This window comes from Eutrigla gurnardus, assembly GCF_963514095.1.
Source record: "Eutrigla gurnardus genome assembly, chromosome: 19".
Taxonomy (NCBI): domain Eukaryota; kingdom Metazoa; phylum Chordata; class Actinopteri; order Perciformes; family Triglidae; genus Eutrigla; species Eutrigla gurnardus.
Genome location: NC_139930.1, coordinates 5,959,034 through 5,974,700, shown reverse-complemented (window position 1 = coordinate 5,974,700; position 15,667 = coordinate 5,959,034). Strand labels below are relative to the sequence as shown.

At 41.2% G+C, this 15,667-nt stretch overlaps 1 protein-coding gene across 1 annotated transcript in view; it reads right to left on the bottom strand.

The window, feature by feature from the left end:
- The window catches only part of musk (muscle, skeletal, receptor tyrosine kinase), a 32,846-nt gene extending 23,243 nt beyond the window's left edge, over positions 1-9,603 (bottom strand). Inside the window, exons 1-3 of the mRNA XM_084035306.1 lie at positions 9,398-9,603; positions 413-539; positions 60-211 (exon numbers count right to left, since the gene is read on the bottom strand). Coding sequence (XP_083891432.1) covers positions 60-211; positions 413-539; positions 9,398-9,464 — 346 coding nt within the window. The 5' untranslated portion in view covers positions 9,465-9,603. The remainder of the gene's footprint in view (positions 1-59; positions 212-412; positions 540-9,397) is intronic.
- Between the last annotated feature and the right edge of the window lie 6,064 nt (positions 9,604-15,667).

The following is a 15,667-nucleotide window of genomic DNA, read 5'->3' as shown; positions in this document are numbered from 1 at the left end:
ACTCCAAAACAAGATTGTGTAAATTCCAGCCCAGCAGCCTAGAAAGAAAGCAGACATACTCATCTTTAGCTGCAGAGCCCCACAGCTCTTGGCTGCCTCTCCGATGCCGTTACTAGCAAGGCAGCAGTACTCTCCGTTGTCTGTCTCTTTTACACGAGGAATGCTTAGCATCTGCCCCTGCTCCCTGGTAATGTACCGGGTGTCATAGTACCTGTGTGGGGCATTTAGGAGGATGTGAGGAAAAAACCAGGAGACCGATTATGAGCAGGAGAGACCTTTTTATTTATTTTGTTTTTTTTTACTATACAAAATTCAAATTTGAGTTTCTTTATAATATGCATGGTAGTCCTTTACGAACCTAGTAGTAGACTCCTATGGATACTGTTTTTAAGAGGTTCAGGTGTAAACTTACATTATTGGGTGATTATTCTTGGTCCAGCTGATTTCAGCAGGGGGGCGGGACTCTACCTCACAGATGAAGGTGGCGTTGTGATCCAGCAGTACATCCAAAGTCTCCAACAATGTGATGATACGAGGCGCTAACATACAAGGGAAATATCAAGACTTTTGTTACAAATTTTTACAGTATTTAGTGACCGATATTTCTACAGGTGGTCTTTAGCTGGAGATCACGAGCAAATAGAAGGCTGGGAACCTGAACATTCATTTGAGATGCAGCTCAGCAGTGTGTGTCAAGTTCTAGTCATACATCATGAATAAAAATACATTCATTCATCCATCCATCCATCCATTGTCTACCGCTTATCCTGTATTTAGGGTCATTGGGGGGCTGGAGCCGATCCCAGCTGTCATTGGGCGAAGGCAGGGTACACCCTGGACAGGTAACCAGTCTATCACAGGGCCAACATGTAGAGACAGACAACCATTCACACTCACATTCACACCTACGGGCAATTTAGAGTCATCAATGAACCTATCCCCATCCTGCATGTCTTTGGACTGTGGGAGGAAGCCGGAGAACCCGGAGAGAAAAATGCATTCATTCATTCATTAAATTAAATCACTTGTTTCTCAAAAGTCAAAGTACTTTCTGCTTGATACCATTTGTCAAACAGATTTACTGCTAGATTTTATATTTTTTTCCAATTACAAATAATGATCAATAATCTTGAAAATACCACAATTGTGTTTATTTATTTGTGATTTGATGGCGAGAACGGATGCTGCTCAGAAACCCATTCATTGCCAATATACCTAGGAAAGACAACCATCCCATGAATGCTTTCTGTCTCTAGTGGCTGTAAAGTTGAATGAGTCTGTGATTGAGGCTGAAAAAATGGCCGAATTATGTGAAATGGCTACTATGGGCACTAACATCATCACACATTGAATACAGTTGGGCTCGTTGGAGCCACAAGAATCTCAGCTTCCCAGTAATACCAAAGTAATGAAATTCCAAGAATATTTAGGGACCCCAGGCTGCAGAAATATTTAATATACATTACTTTTAGAATAAGTGAAACAGGCCAAAAACTGCATCGGGTTAGCATAAAGGGAACATGTGGGTAAAGTGGAGACTAGTGGGTACCCATATTCATTCAGATATCTTGAGGTGAGAGGTCAAGGGACACCATCGAAGATTTGCCTCGCCAAATGTTTGCCTAACTTTAGAACTTAGACAGGCTAGGATGATGTGGTTGATACCACTGGATTCCAACTAGTTCAATATGGTATTAATATCTTCATCCTACCTTTAATACTAACTGAACATTGACACAAATAGAGCAGAGGAGCGAGACTTTGAGAGGAAGAGATATGTTGCATGTTTTATAAATTATGGATGGAAAGGATACAAAAAAGGGATTGGAATGAAGAGAGGATGGCAGAGGGAAAGCCATTTTAATTTAAGGTTCAAGGATAGGCTCCATCCCAAGTGCAAACTGTTCTCCACTATATCGTTTCCACAGATGGTCTTTGTTAAAAAGAAAGTGGGTAAATTACCGGTCCTGTGTGTACAAGCTATCACAACCACCTGTTCTTGATAACTTGATATATTGATACTTATATAAACCAGGTGAATCCAGAGTAAAGATGTGATCAGGCAGCAACCTCTGGTTCCCAAGAGAAAAGTTAACGATTAAGTGCCTTCAACCTGCATTATCTCTACTAGCCATCAGGGGGCGACTCCTCTGGTTGTAAAAAGATGTCTGATGAGAAAATGACCCTACTTCTCACAGTTTATGGTCTCAATCTCTAGTTTCAAGTCTTCTTCAATCAGCATGATGTTTATTTAGGAGTGATGGTCCAATTAGAGTCAAGTTGACCATAAAACAGGGGATGCTTTAGGGGCGGTGTTCCCTTGTGATTGACAGGTTGCTATCAATGTTTTGCTTCCATATGGTTGCTAGTGTGCTATCGCTACTGTGGTGTTGCTACTGTGGTGTTGCTACTGTGGTGTTGCTACTGTGGCGTTACAACCATAGTGTCCACTCTACCAGTGCAGCTACTAAGATGACTTCAACTCTTAGCTGTAAAGTTGAACATGAATTATGAAGATAACTTTGTTAGCAGCTTCACACCAGAATCCAGATGGAATAGATGCAGTAAGGTTTCTGCTCAAGGTGCTGCTCTGTCGCTTGTGTTCATCAGATCCACTCTCACTACTGGAACCTGCCAAAATGCCAAACTTGTGGCTTCAAAAAGTAGTCCACAAACCAATGTGTGACGAGTCCTGGACTCCACTTCTTATATACAGTCTATGGAATTGATCAACATATATTTCATCCATGTAGTCAATAACAAAAGGGAGTTGTAAGAAAAATGAGTGAGTTAAGGGCAAGGTGATCTGATATTTATTTATTTCTCCCTCCGAGTGAGTATATTGAGCCGGGGAAGGGGAAGACAAACAAAGAAAAGATGTGTTCAAAGTGTTGGAGGACGATAGTAGCAGCACATGCGGTGAGGCGGCAACTGTTTACACGTGGATTCAGATCAGAGACTTTCGTCTTGCTTTAAACTTTGTATGAACTAAGGAGAGGAAGAGGGAAAATAGAAAACAGAGGAGAGCAGAGAAGGAAACATCAGAGGAGGGGGAAAGGAATGGAGAAGAAAGTGAAGAAGAAAAATAAAGGAGAATAAAGGATGAGGGCTTAAAGGACATTGTGCTTGTTTTGTCTTGTGAAACAAAAGTTTCGCAATCACATATTTGGGAAAAGGCAGTCCACATCCACACCCCCAGTCCCAGGTCACTGCTGCTGTTTGACTCATGAACTCATTACTACTGTAAATCAAACTGGAACTTGGACAAGGTTAACCCTCGGGTTTAAACACTGGGAGCCAAGGTCACAGAAATATGTCCCTTATTAAAGGGCCAGTGTGTAGCATTGTATGGGTCTAGTCACAGAAATGTCATTTTATATTCATTACTATGTTTTCATTGCCAAAACTTTACTTCCTGTGAAAACTGAAGTTTATATTGAAAAGATGAATTCTGAGGTTGAATGCGTCATTTTTGCACAGCCTTACTTCCACAGAGCCCACAATGGACAAACGAAACCCTGGTTACTGGTTACCTGAAGGTCTCTTGTACTTCTGTGACATGCTTGTGAGGAGAGTACAAAACCAGTACGGCATCACACTGAATTCAGTTGTTCCTAAAGTAATATAATACGTTTGCATGTTCTCCCCATGTCCCCATGTTAGCATGGCTTCTCTCCGGGTTCTCCGGCTTCCTTCACCCAATGTCAGCTGGGATCGACTCCCCGCGACCCTGAATACAGGATAAGCAGTAGACAATGGATGGATGGATAGATGCTTTCCTCAGTCTTGTAAAGGGACGAGTGAGCGCAAGTGTATTCAGCTGGTTGTGATCTGCAACCACACCACTAGATGGCACCAAATCCTAAACACTGTGCCTTTAACTAATTTCATGTAAGCAGTCTAAAATCTTATAATGGACCCGAGGGCTGGCCTACATGTGTCTCAGGGCTTACTGGCTGGGTGAGTGAGTGAAACGCTTGTGTGAGTAGATGTTGAGCACTGCAGTGGCTGCAGAGGAATGCTAAACCACTTGAACGTCTCGCTCAAGGACTGTAAATATATAATGTAATTCATTTTTTAAAAGGTTGCAGGCGAAAAAGTAACCAAGTAGTTTTGAAATCTTGAGAGAAATGAACACACTTCTTGTTGTTTTCAAAATAAATCACTTATTAACTAACAAAATGAAAAACACTAGTGGTGCGTTTGATTTGAAACAGGATGAACGCGGTCCCTCTCTTCAGCTGACTTTCAACATTTGGTAATCTGACACAGCCTGTTAATCATGGAAAGTGCATTATTGTCACTATTCCTGCAGTGTTTAATTTCTAACACTTCTTTCTCACATAACCTGTCAAGCAATCATGGCATCGAGTAATTCATTCTACGTTAAGATACTTCGTGAAACCCTAAGAAACTGAGCCCATGTACTTCCCACACCGCTACCCTTCCTCTATTATCATTGTCATGATCGGGATAACTGCAATACAAACTCTCAAAGCGAGATCTCATGATTTAATGATTTGTAATTCATATGTGGTTTCATGGCTGATTTCATACTGGTGATATTCATGCTGGCTTAAATACACAAGTAGTTACTGATGACTTAATCCTGAAAGTCTGAGGTCCATCCACTACAGGGAGTCACAGAGGGAAAACCTGGAAAGTTTTCCTTCCTGTTTATTCTCATAGTCAAAGTGATCCTAGGTGTGAAGTCATAAAGAGCATGCAAAGTGCTGCTGTGTTAGACACAGATACACAGATAGTTGCATACATTCATCATAATTCATCAACACACACCCCCACTGGTATGGATCCGGCTTAACTCTGCTTGCCTGGTTCTTGTTTTAGCCGTTGGCAGCTCTGGTTTGTCGGTCAGTGGGTCCACCACCTGACTGCAATATCTCAACTGTTGGATTGTTATGAATGAAATGGTGCACAGACATTCATGTTCCCCACAGGGTGGACCTCATGACTCTGATGATCCCAAAGTTAAGTGCATTGCTATGATATTGGGTAGAGACACATTTCCTAGAGGATGAATCAAAATTACTTTGATGAAGAATTTCTCTCCATGATGTTCACATTGTTGGATTTATGTGCGTGTGACTTTTCCCAATAATAATAGATTTCATTTAATTCGATTCATGTCCCCCCTCAGGATGATTTTGACTTTTCATCTCAGTGTCATCACTTTAATTTATCCAATACTTTGGTTTATGACCAAATACTTCCAAAAGTTCGCTCTAATCAGCCTCAGCTGCACTTTGCGATATTTGCATGCTAACACACTAAAATGAGATCGGGGTTGGGTCGGTTTGTTGCAGAATGAGTGTTTTTTCTCACACCATGTTTGTCTTGCTATTGCCAATATTATGTCTGAACAGATGGAGGACATATGAAGGGTGAAGGTTTAGCCACATGACTCAGCAGATTTGACCTTGTGTGGGGTTCGTGTTGTGAAATGCTGTTTAGACACCAGCCGTGATACAGTACTGTCAAGGCTTTCAGAGGAGGCCAGTTACCGTGGTCACATCTGGCCTCTACTGTGATTGCAAAAGCCTACTTGATCACAACAAACTGTCTCTCATTATGGCTCGTTTCTGTATTTTAATGTTTCTGTGTGTCCATTATAGAACGTGAATATATTAGCTTTGATGGGGAGCTTAAAACTGTGTTGCACCAGAAGTGGAACTAGAGCATTGAGGCCAGACTTCTTTTTGCAACAAGTGGAGTCGCCCCCTAATGGCCAGTAGAGAGAATTCCAATTTTAGGCAATTTCCAGAAGTGGAGGTTGGCGCTGGGTGTGTATTCAGCATCGATTCTTCAGAGATAAGTGTTTTAACCACTAGGTGGAGCCACAGCACTTCTGAAGAGGTCTTCAAACCATTAGTGCTTATGATGCACCAGAATGTAGAATCTGACTAATAAACACCTGACTGTCCACTGGGCTGTGTGAAAGAAGTAAGAAGTAACAACATATGAAATGTAATAGGATCCTACTGTGTGAGCAGGCTGTGCAGGACATGTTCTCTCCACTCCAAAATATAATGTGTAAAATAAAAGTATAGTGAATAGTAAATTCACTTTGTCTCATGAACAATAACAAATAAAATGTGTTCAATTGTTTTCAAGTGAAAATAACATGTGTGTTAAGCAAAAAACAGTATTATGCAAAATTACAATTAACTTTGTCTTGAGAAGAATTCACATTCATCTCCCTGTTTGTTTGCACATACATTTATATAATGTTCTGACTATAATGAACCAATTTTTCTGAAAAACAATGACCAACTTTTTTTTTCTTGAGGTAATTTTGTCACCCTAGACAGCTGCTTATATTGCCTACAGGGGGCGCCGCCCCTGGCTGTGTCGGGTTAAGGCTGAATATCCCTTTAAATTACTATATATTATCGATAACAAGTGAATATAGTGAATAGAAGTACATCTTAGCCATTATGTCGAACTATCATTTTATACCAGTATCTACTTGCTCTGCCAATGTCTTTCACAAATATCATTTATGTCTCCACTGTTGATGCATATTAATACCAATGACCACTGAATAAATAATCTTTCTCACTCAATCGCATCTTCTCTGCATTTTCTGTCATCAGGTCTCTAGAGGCTGTAACTCGTAACATCCTTTTGTGTTTGCTATCCTCTCCATTCTTCTATCAAACTGTAAACAACATTCTCTCCGATTCTGTCACGCAGACCTGACACACGTTTTTCTGCTTGAGTTCTGTCCGTGGATCAGAAGTGTGCAGAGTGGTCCATTCACAGACCCCCCCTTTAACCTATCATGCTGCATTAAATGCATAAGTGGTCCTGATAGTCATCCTGCTAGAACATGTTTGACAATACTACCTGACAAATTACCTGGATGATTACAAAAGACGGCAAAATGTAGTTTCTGCCTGGTTACATGTTCTGCCGTACCAGAGTTGTCATTGTGGCTCATGCTGCCCTTTAAGAGACCGCTGTGACTTGGGGAGGCCTTCATAACAGATTTCATTATTTTCGCATTAATAATGATTGACCATTGTATTTGTTTGCTCACATTCATTTCAAATAAAATCAAATCCTGGCTGATGAAAGCCAGCAGAACGTAACAGTCAATCCTTTTGTGTCATCCATCCCAGCTTTGCACAACCGACCCACGCCTCAAAACCACAACACAGAGCCAATTATATTAATCATGATCAAATAATAATGCTCGTCAATCCAGAGTTGCTCAATAGTCATTTGCAGTCACATGTTCTAAAACTGTCAGAAGCCATTCAACTTGATCTTAACAGGCCATTGCTCATTTGTAAGTTCAGTCTGACAATCTTTAGACTTTTGTGCATTTAAAGGAAAGGTTCAGCATTATGGACGTGCACTCATTGACTTTCTTCCTAATGTGAGATAACATGATAGAAGCAGCATCGGACTCGTGTCTGTGGATGAAGAAGTATGAAGCTGGATGTGTTGAGGGGGAGGAGGCGGAGAGCCAGCACGGCTCTGTCCAAAGTTAAAAATGACTGATGACTAATTAACTCACATCTTGCTTGTGTAGCCAGCACATTAATAGATGTTTGAAGCTTTTGAGGAGCTTCATCCTGGAACTTCTTTAGAAAGAGAAATGGCAGCTAAGGACAGTCTTTACAATACAACACACTATTACCTCCAGGTACTGAGGACATTTACACTGTATGATGAAAAGAATGTCAGTGCCTCTGAAAATATATTTTTCTTATTTTGAAAATATCACCAATAGTAAAAAAGTGGCACGGTTTTGGGGTTTGTAGTTATTAACAGATAATCATTTGACCAATAAGCCATCTATATGTATAAGAAGTGGACGTAGTCATCATCACCCATTGGTGTGTGGACGACGATTATGTTTCTTTGCAACCACAAGTGACCCGACAGGTTGGAGCTCAGTACAACCAAATACTGAAGAAGACCCTTTTAGTCGACCAATTAAGTTAAAGTTCAAAGACAAAAACTGTTTTCTCATACCGGACCCCGGCATGGACAGCCTTACTGCATCTAGCTTGATCTGGTTTCTGGTGTGAAGTTAGATTCCGTAATTCAAGGTAAACTTTACAGCTTAGTGTTAAGGTCATCTTTGTAGCTAATTACATCGGTAGCGTGATTTCAACGGGAGCAAAGCCGCAGTAGCGACACCATGGTAGCGACCTGTCACAAGGTAGACCCTCCTAAAGCATCCCCTGCTTTATATCATATTGAAGAAGACTTGAAACTAGAGATTGAGACCATAAACTCATGTTTATAATGTTTACTGAGATAATAAATCAAGTGAGAAATAGGGTCATTTTCTTATAGACTTCTACGCAATCAGACTTCTTTCATACAACCAGAGGAGTCGCCCCCTGATGGCCAGTAGAAGAGAATGCAAGTTCAGCATTGGCTTGAATTCTCAGAACCGGACGTTGCCGCCTGGTGCCATCCACATTTTGTTCAAGCCTTCCGATTACACAAAGCTCAGTTCGTCTGTCATGCCCGGCCCTGCACCATGGCAACCCAACCCGGCTACACTATCCACCCTGGCAGAATGTGTCAGCATCTACACCACCTGTTTCCCTGAGCCAATCTGCAGCATGTACATCTGTACTTATAAAACATGTATTGTATAACAACGGTCTGCTCTGCAAGCCTGTTCATGTGACTGTAAAACTGTGCCAGCATTTGATACGGTGCCCATCTCATGTGTCCTGAGCCCGCGGCCGAACTCGCAGCGGTCAAAACTCTTTAGTGACCCACGAGATGACCATTTTATGTCTGGGGCGGTTTTCTTTTCACTGATACTTTCAAATGGCAGAATATATGAGAGCCACGGAAGTTCTACAGGAATAGTGTAGCATGGTGCCAGCAGGATCTGATCATGTTTGCTGGCAGGTGTGCCGTGGTGGAGGTGAATCGGTTCCTGAACACATTTACAGCAGCAAGCTCACAGGATACGCCGGAGTGTAGGAAGGATATAGATTTAGTCAGATTTACACTGCGGAGGCCTATAAACACCTTCTCCTTTTCCCTGCAGGGTGTGTTGGAAAACAGGTGATCTCAGAGCCACGTATGGCGGTGAACTCCACCTGTGATCTCTTCTGGAAAAAGCCTTCACAGAAGGTAAAAATGCCAAAATAAAAGATTCTCTGTTCCCCATCCATTGCTGACTGTATTGAAGTGCACACATTCCCAGGGAAACTTTTACCATCCTTTTTCCTTGTTCTGTTATTCAGTTCCCATGTTGTGATTATAATGATTAGTAAACAGCTTCTACACATGAATGCCATGGTGCAGCCTACAGAACCCACACAGGTTTATGTGTACAATACCTGAATGACAGCTTATGCCAAAACAGACACCGTTAAATCACAGCAAACCTACGTACCTCTCTGCATGCCGTAACTGGAGTTGACCAAAACCAGCAGAAGGACTGAAATGGTTTCCACCTTCATCGTGGCTCAAGTAGGATCCGGCTTGATGAAGCTTTTTGACGGGTAGCCTTCGCCGAGTGAACGGTTAGATTCCCATGGCAGGTAAGGAGACCGTCTGGTTGGTGAGTTTCTTCACTGTGTGCGTCTTGGCCGGGGAACAGCCATGAGCTCTGTGGTGGACAGGGACCAGCTCAGTCACACACCGCACTGTGTGTGTGTGTGTGTGTGTGTGTGTGTGTGTGTGTGTGTGTGTGATGGACAGTGGCAGCTGCTAGCTGTCCTCATGTACAGTCACTCAGGTTTTGTAGCTTTGCTCAAAGCTCCCAAGGCTCCAGTGCTGGAGAGCGATCCTCATCCACAGTGATCAACAACAGTGTTTATTCACCGACGCAACCACGAGCTGTGTTCAAGGCTCCGCTCTTAAATGGTGTGTCAGATAAAAAATAAGTCACATTTGTGTCAGTGAAGCTACAACGGAAACATACACAAAACACAGATATAGCTCACTTAACTCTATACAATGATATATAATAATTATACATATATATATATAGATAGATATATATTGATATATAAATATCATCAATTATACATGTAAAGCATATCTCACTGTATTCTACTGTAGAACTTCTGCACACATACATTTTTACAAGTAAATGTACACACAGGCTTATCACATAAACACACACACATATGCACACACACACACACACACACACACACACACACAAACACGCACACATGCAGGAGGCAGCCTTTGTGTCCACCTGTTGCCTGCCAGCCTGTATGTCCTGTTTTATTTTAGGAAAGGAATGGCATTTCTGCTCATTTGCTCCTCATCCGTGCTGCTTTGGACGGACTCGACTATTGTACTCAGCAGGCACAACTCACCATAAATGATGTCAGGCCGTTGTTTTTGTCATCCCACGTGACAAAGCTCAGAGACGTTTGGTTCCTTGCCCAGTGTCCGTCTCCCCCTTCATCCCGGTTGTACTGTGTATTTGTTTGATGCTAATCTGCCTCTGTTAGATCAAACAACGCGCATACATGCTACACATAAAGCTACACTAGGTCATTTTAGCAGTTCTTTCATTGAAGACACTGCAAACCACTAGGTGGTGCTGTCGTTCAGGGTATAGGATTGCTTTTTCTAATAAAGGCAGGACACCACAGAAGTATCTGAGACACATTGAAAGACCCAATATGACACCAAGATTAAAAAATGAAAACGAGTACTTACTAATACTACTACTACTACTACTACTACAGCCTGGGACCACTGAGTCAGCACTATAGTTCAGGTACACTTGTGTACTAACACTCTGACTCCCTCTGCTGGCACAGAAATGAACTGCTCCTGAATTAGAAACAACAATGCAGCGTCACAGCGTGTGTGTGTGTGTGTGTGTGTGTGTGTGTGTGTGTGTGTGTGTGTGTGTGTGTGTGTGTGTGTCCCATCACTGTATCTACTGTTGGCATGGCTCTTGCATTGCATGTATCCTTCCTATCCTTATTACATCCTTTATGTTATGTCATTATGGAGCATTGAATCACAGTTTGTCTCCTAACAGTTGATCTAAACAGCTGTTTTCTTTTTCCTGAGAGAGTAAATTCTTAGGCATGGTTACACTTAAAACTCACGTTTGGTATTAATTTGGTGTTCTTAGTAACACCGGGATCTGTCAATACTCCGGCTCCAGGGCGGACTTGTGCAGAATCTCAGTGTACTCTGTGGTTCGATTATAAATTGAGACCATCCTCTGCTAAAATTCCCAACATCAAGAAACTGAACTCGGAGCTGCTCTGCACATGTTTGTCTCTGTGGTAAGAAAGGGACGAAGAAGAGTGAAGGAAATTATCTTTCACATGTTATAAACATCTGCAGATTTCTGTTCTTTACTAGTACTAATAATAACTTTATTTATAAACTTTACTTTTCCAAAACAAGTTATAATGTGATTTGCAAAAAATATAAAAACCAAGCAGAATAAAATAAAGACAAATTTAACAGATTTGATTTATAGGACAAATACAGTCAATAATCAAACTGTTTAAGGAATTAAGCCTTTTTTTAGCCTCAACATATTAATAGAGACCTACCAGAGGATCTCAAGCTGCGGCTCGTAGGGGTTAGAAAGTTGGCAATATATTGATTTGCAGATAAAATGGAAATGTTCAGATGATGTAGATATAATATTGGATACGTGACACAAACATTTCTGCAATGACTGTCCCTAGATGTGACAAAATGTGAATGATTAAAGAATTGGTGTTGAGTGGTGCTCTCAATTATTCTCAATTATTGATTGTTTATTTATTTATGTTTATTTATCAGGACATTGACGGTGACATATGATTTAACTGTGAAGGTGAAGCCACCTGTCTGGTGGGCGTGGTTAATAAAAGAGCCCTCCTGTGAGCTGTTGCGGTGCTGAGTGCCATGTGAGGCAAACTGAGCGTCTCTCTCGTCTTCCTTCTTTCTCCTCCGCGTTCGGTGCTGACAACATGGGTTTTACACAGGTAGCCGCTGTATGGCTGCTCTGCCAACAATCGGAACCTTTGACAATAACTTCGCAATTTATTTGAGTTGACTGTAAAGAAGTTCTGAGATAACCAGTTTTTATCTTCTGTAAGACTGACCTGTAGATGCTTGAATCAAAGTAGACCTGAGAATAATATGTATAAAAATGAAACTGATATATTTTAATATTAGGTATCATGTAGAATAGAGAAGAGTAGAATAGAGTAGAAAATAGAAGAGGACCAAGCACTGGTCCATGTGGAACTCCATGCAGGAAATGGATGTGGGTAGCAATGTTTGCCAAACTTTTTTTCTGGGGACCTACTTTTTGGCTAATAAAGTAATCTGGTACTGGCTCACTAAAATGTGAGATTTGTGATTAAATCAATGTTCTATTTTGCCATTTCCTCATCACCTTTTACTATCTTGGATAGGTAAACCAGCCCTTTTCAAAAGATTTATCTTTGATCAATCTCAACTTTTTCTCTGCATCATTGAAAAAGAAATATACATATATTAGATACTTTATAAATAAGACCAATCAAATGCATTTAGGTGGAGTTAACAGGCTAGCTCATTCAATCATTAATTTCCTCTCATCTGTTAAGGAAACAATGTATGCTCAACACATTCTATCTCCCAACTCATTAAATACCGATGCTTGGTTAGTGCATTAAGTTGGTTTTCAAAGTGTCAGGATTGCGTATCAATATACACTCGTTACATGCAGGTTAGGATTGGGTGACAAAACTACTTACTGAAGTTTAAGAAAAGAGAATGGTTGATGTTAACTTGACGACTCGTGTGACTCACGTGACTAAGCACGCTAATTATTCACATACTTAGCTTTGGTGACAAAATGTCAATTTACAATAAATTCAGGACACGAACATTGATCTCCTGGATGAAAGTCCACTGAATTATTAGCATTTTCTGACGAGTTGGAATATAAATGTTAAATAAAAGAGGTTTGAAGAAATTCTTGTTCTTTATTTGGTGACCTTAATAAAACTCCTGCAACCCACCTGGAAGTCTCACGCCAGTCTTTGGGAATAAATTACTTTCAATCAGAAGGATTGGCCTTAAAACAGCACCGTCTTGTCAATCTGTATTTATTCACATGCACAGGGGACTCAGATGATCACACCAACACCTGTCCTGGTTTGGCATTATTGTGAGCTTGCAATCCACATAACAATCAGCATGATGATCAGTGTCATGCCTGCTTCTTAAGTGATGTTATCATATTATTTGTCGTCTTGCTTTCATTTCCTGTTTTATTTAGATATTTCCCATTCCCCGTCCTCACTTCTCCTCTCGTTTCAGGTGTCTTTGACTTCCCCGCCCTCCTGTGTTCCCTCCTGACCGATTACCTTCCTGCCCTTATGTGTCTCACCTGTACCTCGTTGTCTCTCCGCCTTAGACCTCCTGCTGGGATTAGACCTCCTGTGGGATTAGACCTATTGTCTTTGTTCGTCGTGAGAAAGCTTCCCAGCGTTAGTCAGTATTTCTAGTTTTTTTGACCTGGCTTAGTTTCCAACTCTTTCGCCTCCTCCCTTTTGGACTTCTTTGCTCGTGAGGAAACACTCCTGGATTATCGTTCTCTTTGTCCTGTGAACCTGCAGCTGTAACCTGATAGGACCAGCTGCACGCTGTCTACTCTTCAATGCTGCAACTGGTTGCCTTTATTCGGCAAATATTTGAAAACTGTGATCTTGGTTTTCTCAAGGTTTTCTTCAGTGACTTCATTTCAGGCTTTCATTATGATGTGCTGCACATACGTGCACAAACTTTCAATCCACAAATTCACCTTGGGGAGCTTTATCAATCTATAACCCTGCTCTCTGAATGTACTGTGTGTAAAACAAGCATATTGTGTCCAGTAATCCCAGCCATAGCTTTACGCCAACAGAAACTCTGACATGATTGTGACACAACGCCAATCTGTCATGAATCAGTCACTCCTCTCAGGGTGAAACAAAGCACTCCTGTTGCTGCTCAGCTTGATTTATGAGTCATCTAGCTATAGCTGGCAAGTGGAGAAAATAATAATAATAAAGCTTTGATTAGCTTTATTGACAAAAACTCGAGAAAAGTGCGATAGGAGAGGAAACGTTGGTGAACTAAGCCTAGAGCCAACATTGTTGCACGTCTATTTGTAGTGTTCCTTCAAATTGTTCTGTGTGTGAGAGAAACTCAAAACTGGTGAGGTCAAGGGTTGAAAGTTGGCAAACAACAAATCACGGGTTAACTCTCTCTCTCTAGGGGCACACACACACACACACACACACACACACACACACACACACACACACACACACACACACACACAAAGCAGGAAAGTCATATCTGGTGTCAGTCAGCCCCTCCCTCTCAACGCTGTCTCAACGTGTCCTGTAATAATTAACCAGCTGCTGCAGCGTGCTACACAAGCTCAACTACCGCATGCACTGTACTCTGGACCTATGAGCACACACACACACACACACCTACACACACGCATACACATGCACACACACATATTCAAAGTACAGGACATCAAACATGGAGTGAATCAGCTTCATGTGTTTGGAGACTAAAGACTGGGCCAGGTAGGAACGAGTACTTTTATTCTTCAGTTTGTTAAAGTGAGTTTCACTGTGGAAGTAAAGACACCAAACAGTTCTACGTTTTAACTTAGAACAACGGTCATTAATACAGAATCTACCTGAATGCACCATTGGTCTGATATTTACAACCTGAGAGCTAAAGTATTACCTGAATACCAGACAGTTGTTTTCATTGTCATCTTCAAGAAACAAGAAATCAATGTCACGATTCAAAAGTCGTGAAGATTTAGACGTGGATTTATATAGCATTAATACCTTTTTCATCATTTTGAGTATTACAACCCAGTTTATGGTTCTGCTCTACTTTAATTTTTTCAAATACATTTATAAATGTATTTAAAATACATGCAAATTGTGTCGATCAGTATAAGAGAACACAACCGAAGCCAGCAGACAGTATGCCGTCATTACGTCATATTTAGGTCAATTCTATGCATGTGAGTGAAGGAGCGCACGTCCCACAGCAGAATAGAGTACAAAAGGAGAAAGGAGAGGAGAATGGGAGACAGGGAGAGAGACAGACAGGAGGAGTGGCATACAGGAAGGCAATATAGGGAGAAACTGGGTGTGTCATTATGGTCCAACTTGGCTTCTTTCTTGGCTTGCTGGCTATGTTTTTTCCGGCTCCGGTTTAACAATAAAAAAATCTCTTCGCTGGAAATAAGTATCTAAGAACAGCAACATGTCTCCATTTGTAGTCACCAGTTAAACAGTTATATGTTAATGTTTTCACTTAAACTCATGTGGGAATAGCTTACTTACCAGAAGTGAAGTTGGAAATGATGGATCACTGAATGTGGGGAAGTGACCGTGACACATGGTTGTAAAAATTCTTAACAAGGTGATGCGTTTTGCACCGATGACCTATTTCTTTTAAACGGCCTATTAAACAAATCCCCGACGGTCTTGTTTTGTGAGATTCTTTGGTTTCTGTTCTTCGCTCCATCAGCAGCAGCAGAAATCCTTCAGCTCTCGGTCTGGACTCCAACACACTGTTTGCTTTGCATTGTTGACCACTTATCAGTAGTTCTCCTGCGTTGATGGCTTTGCATTGACTTTTAAAAGGCATCACATGCACACACACACACAGATGT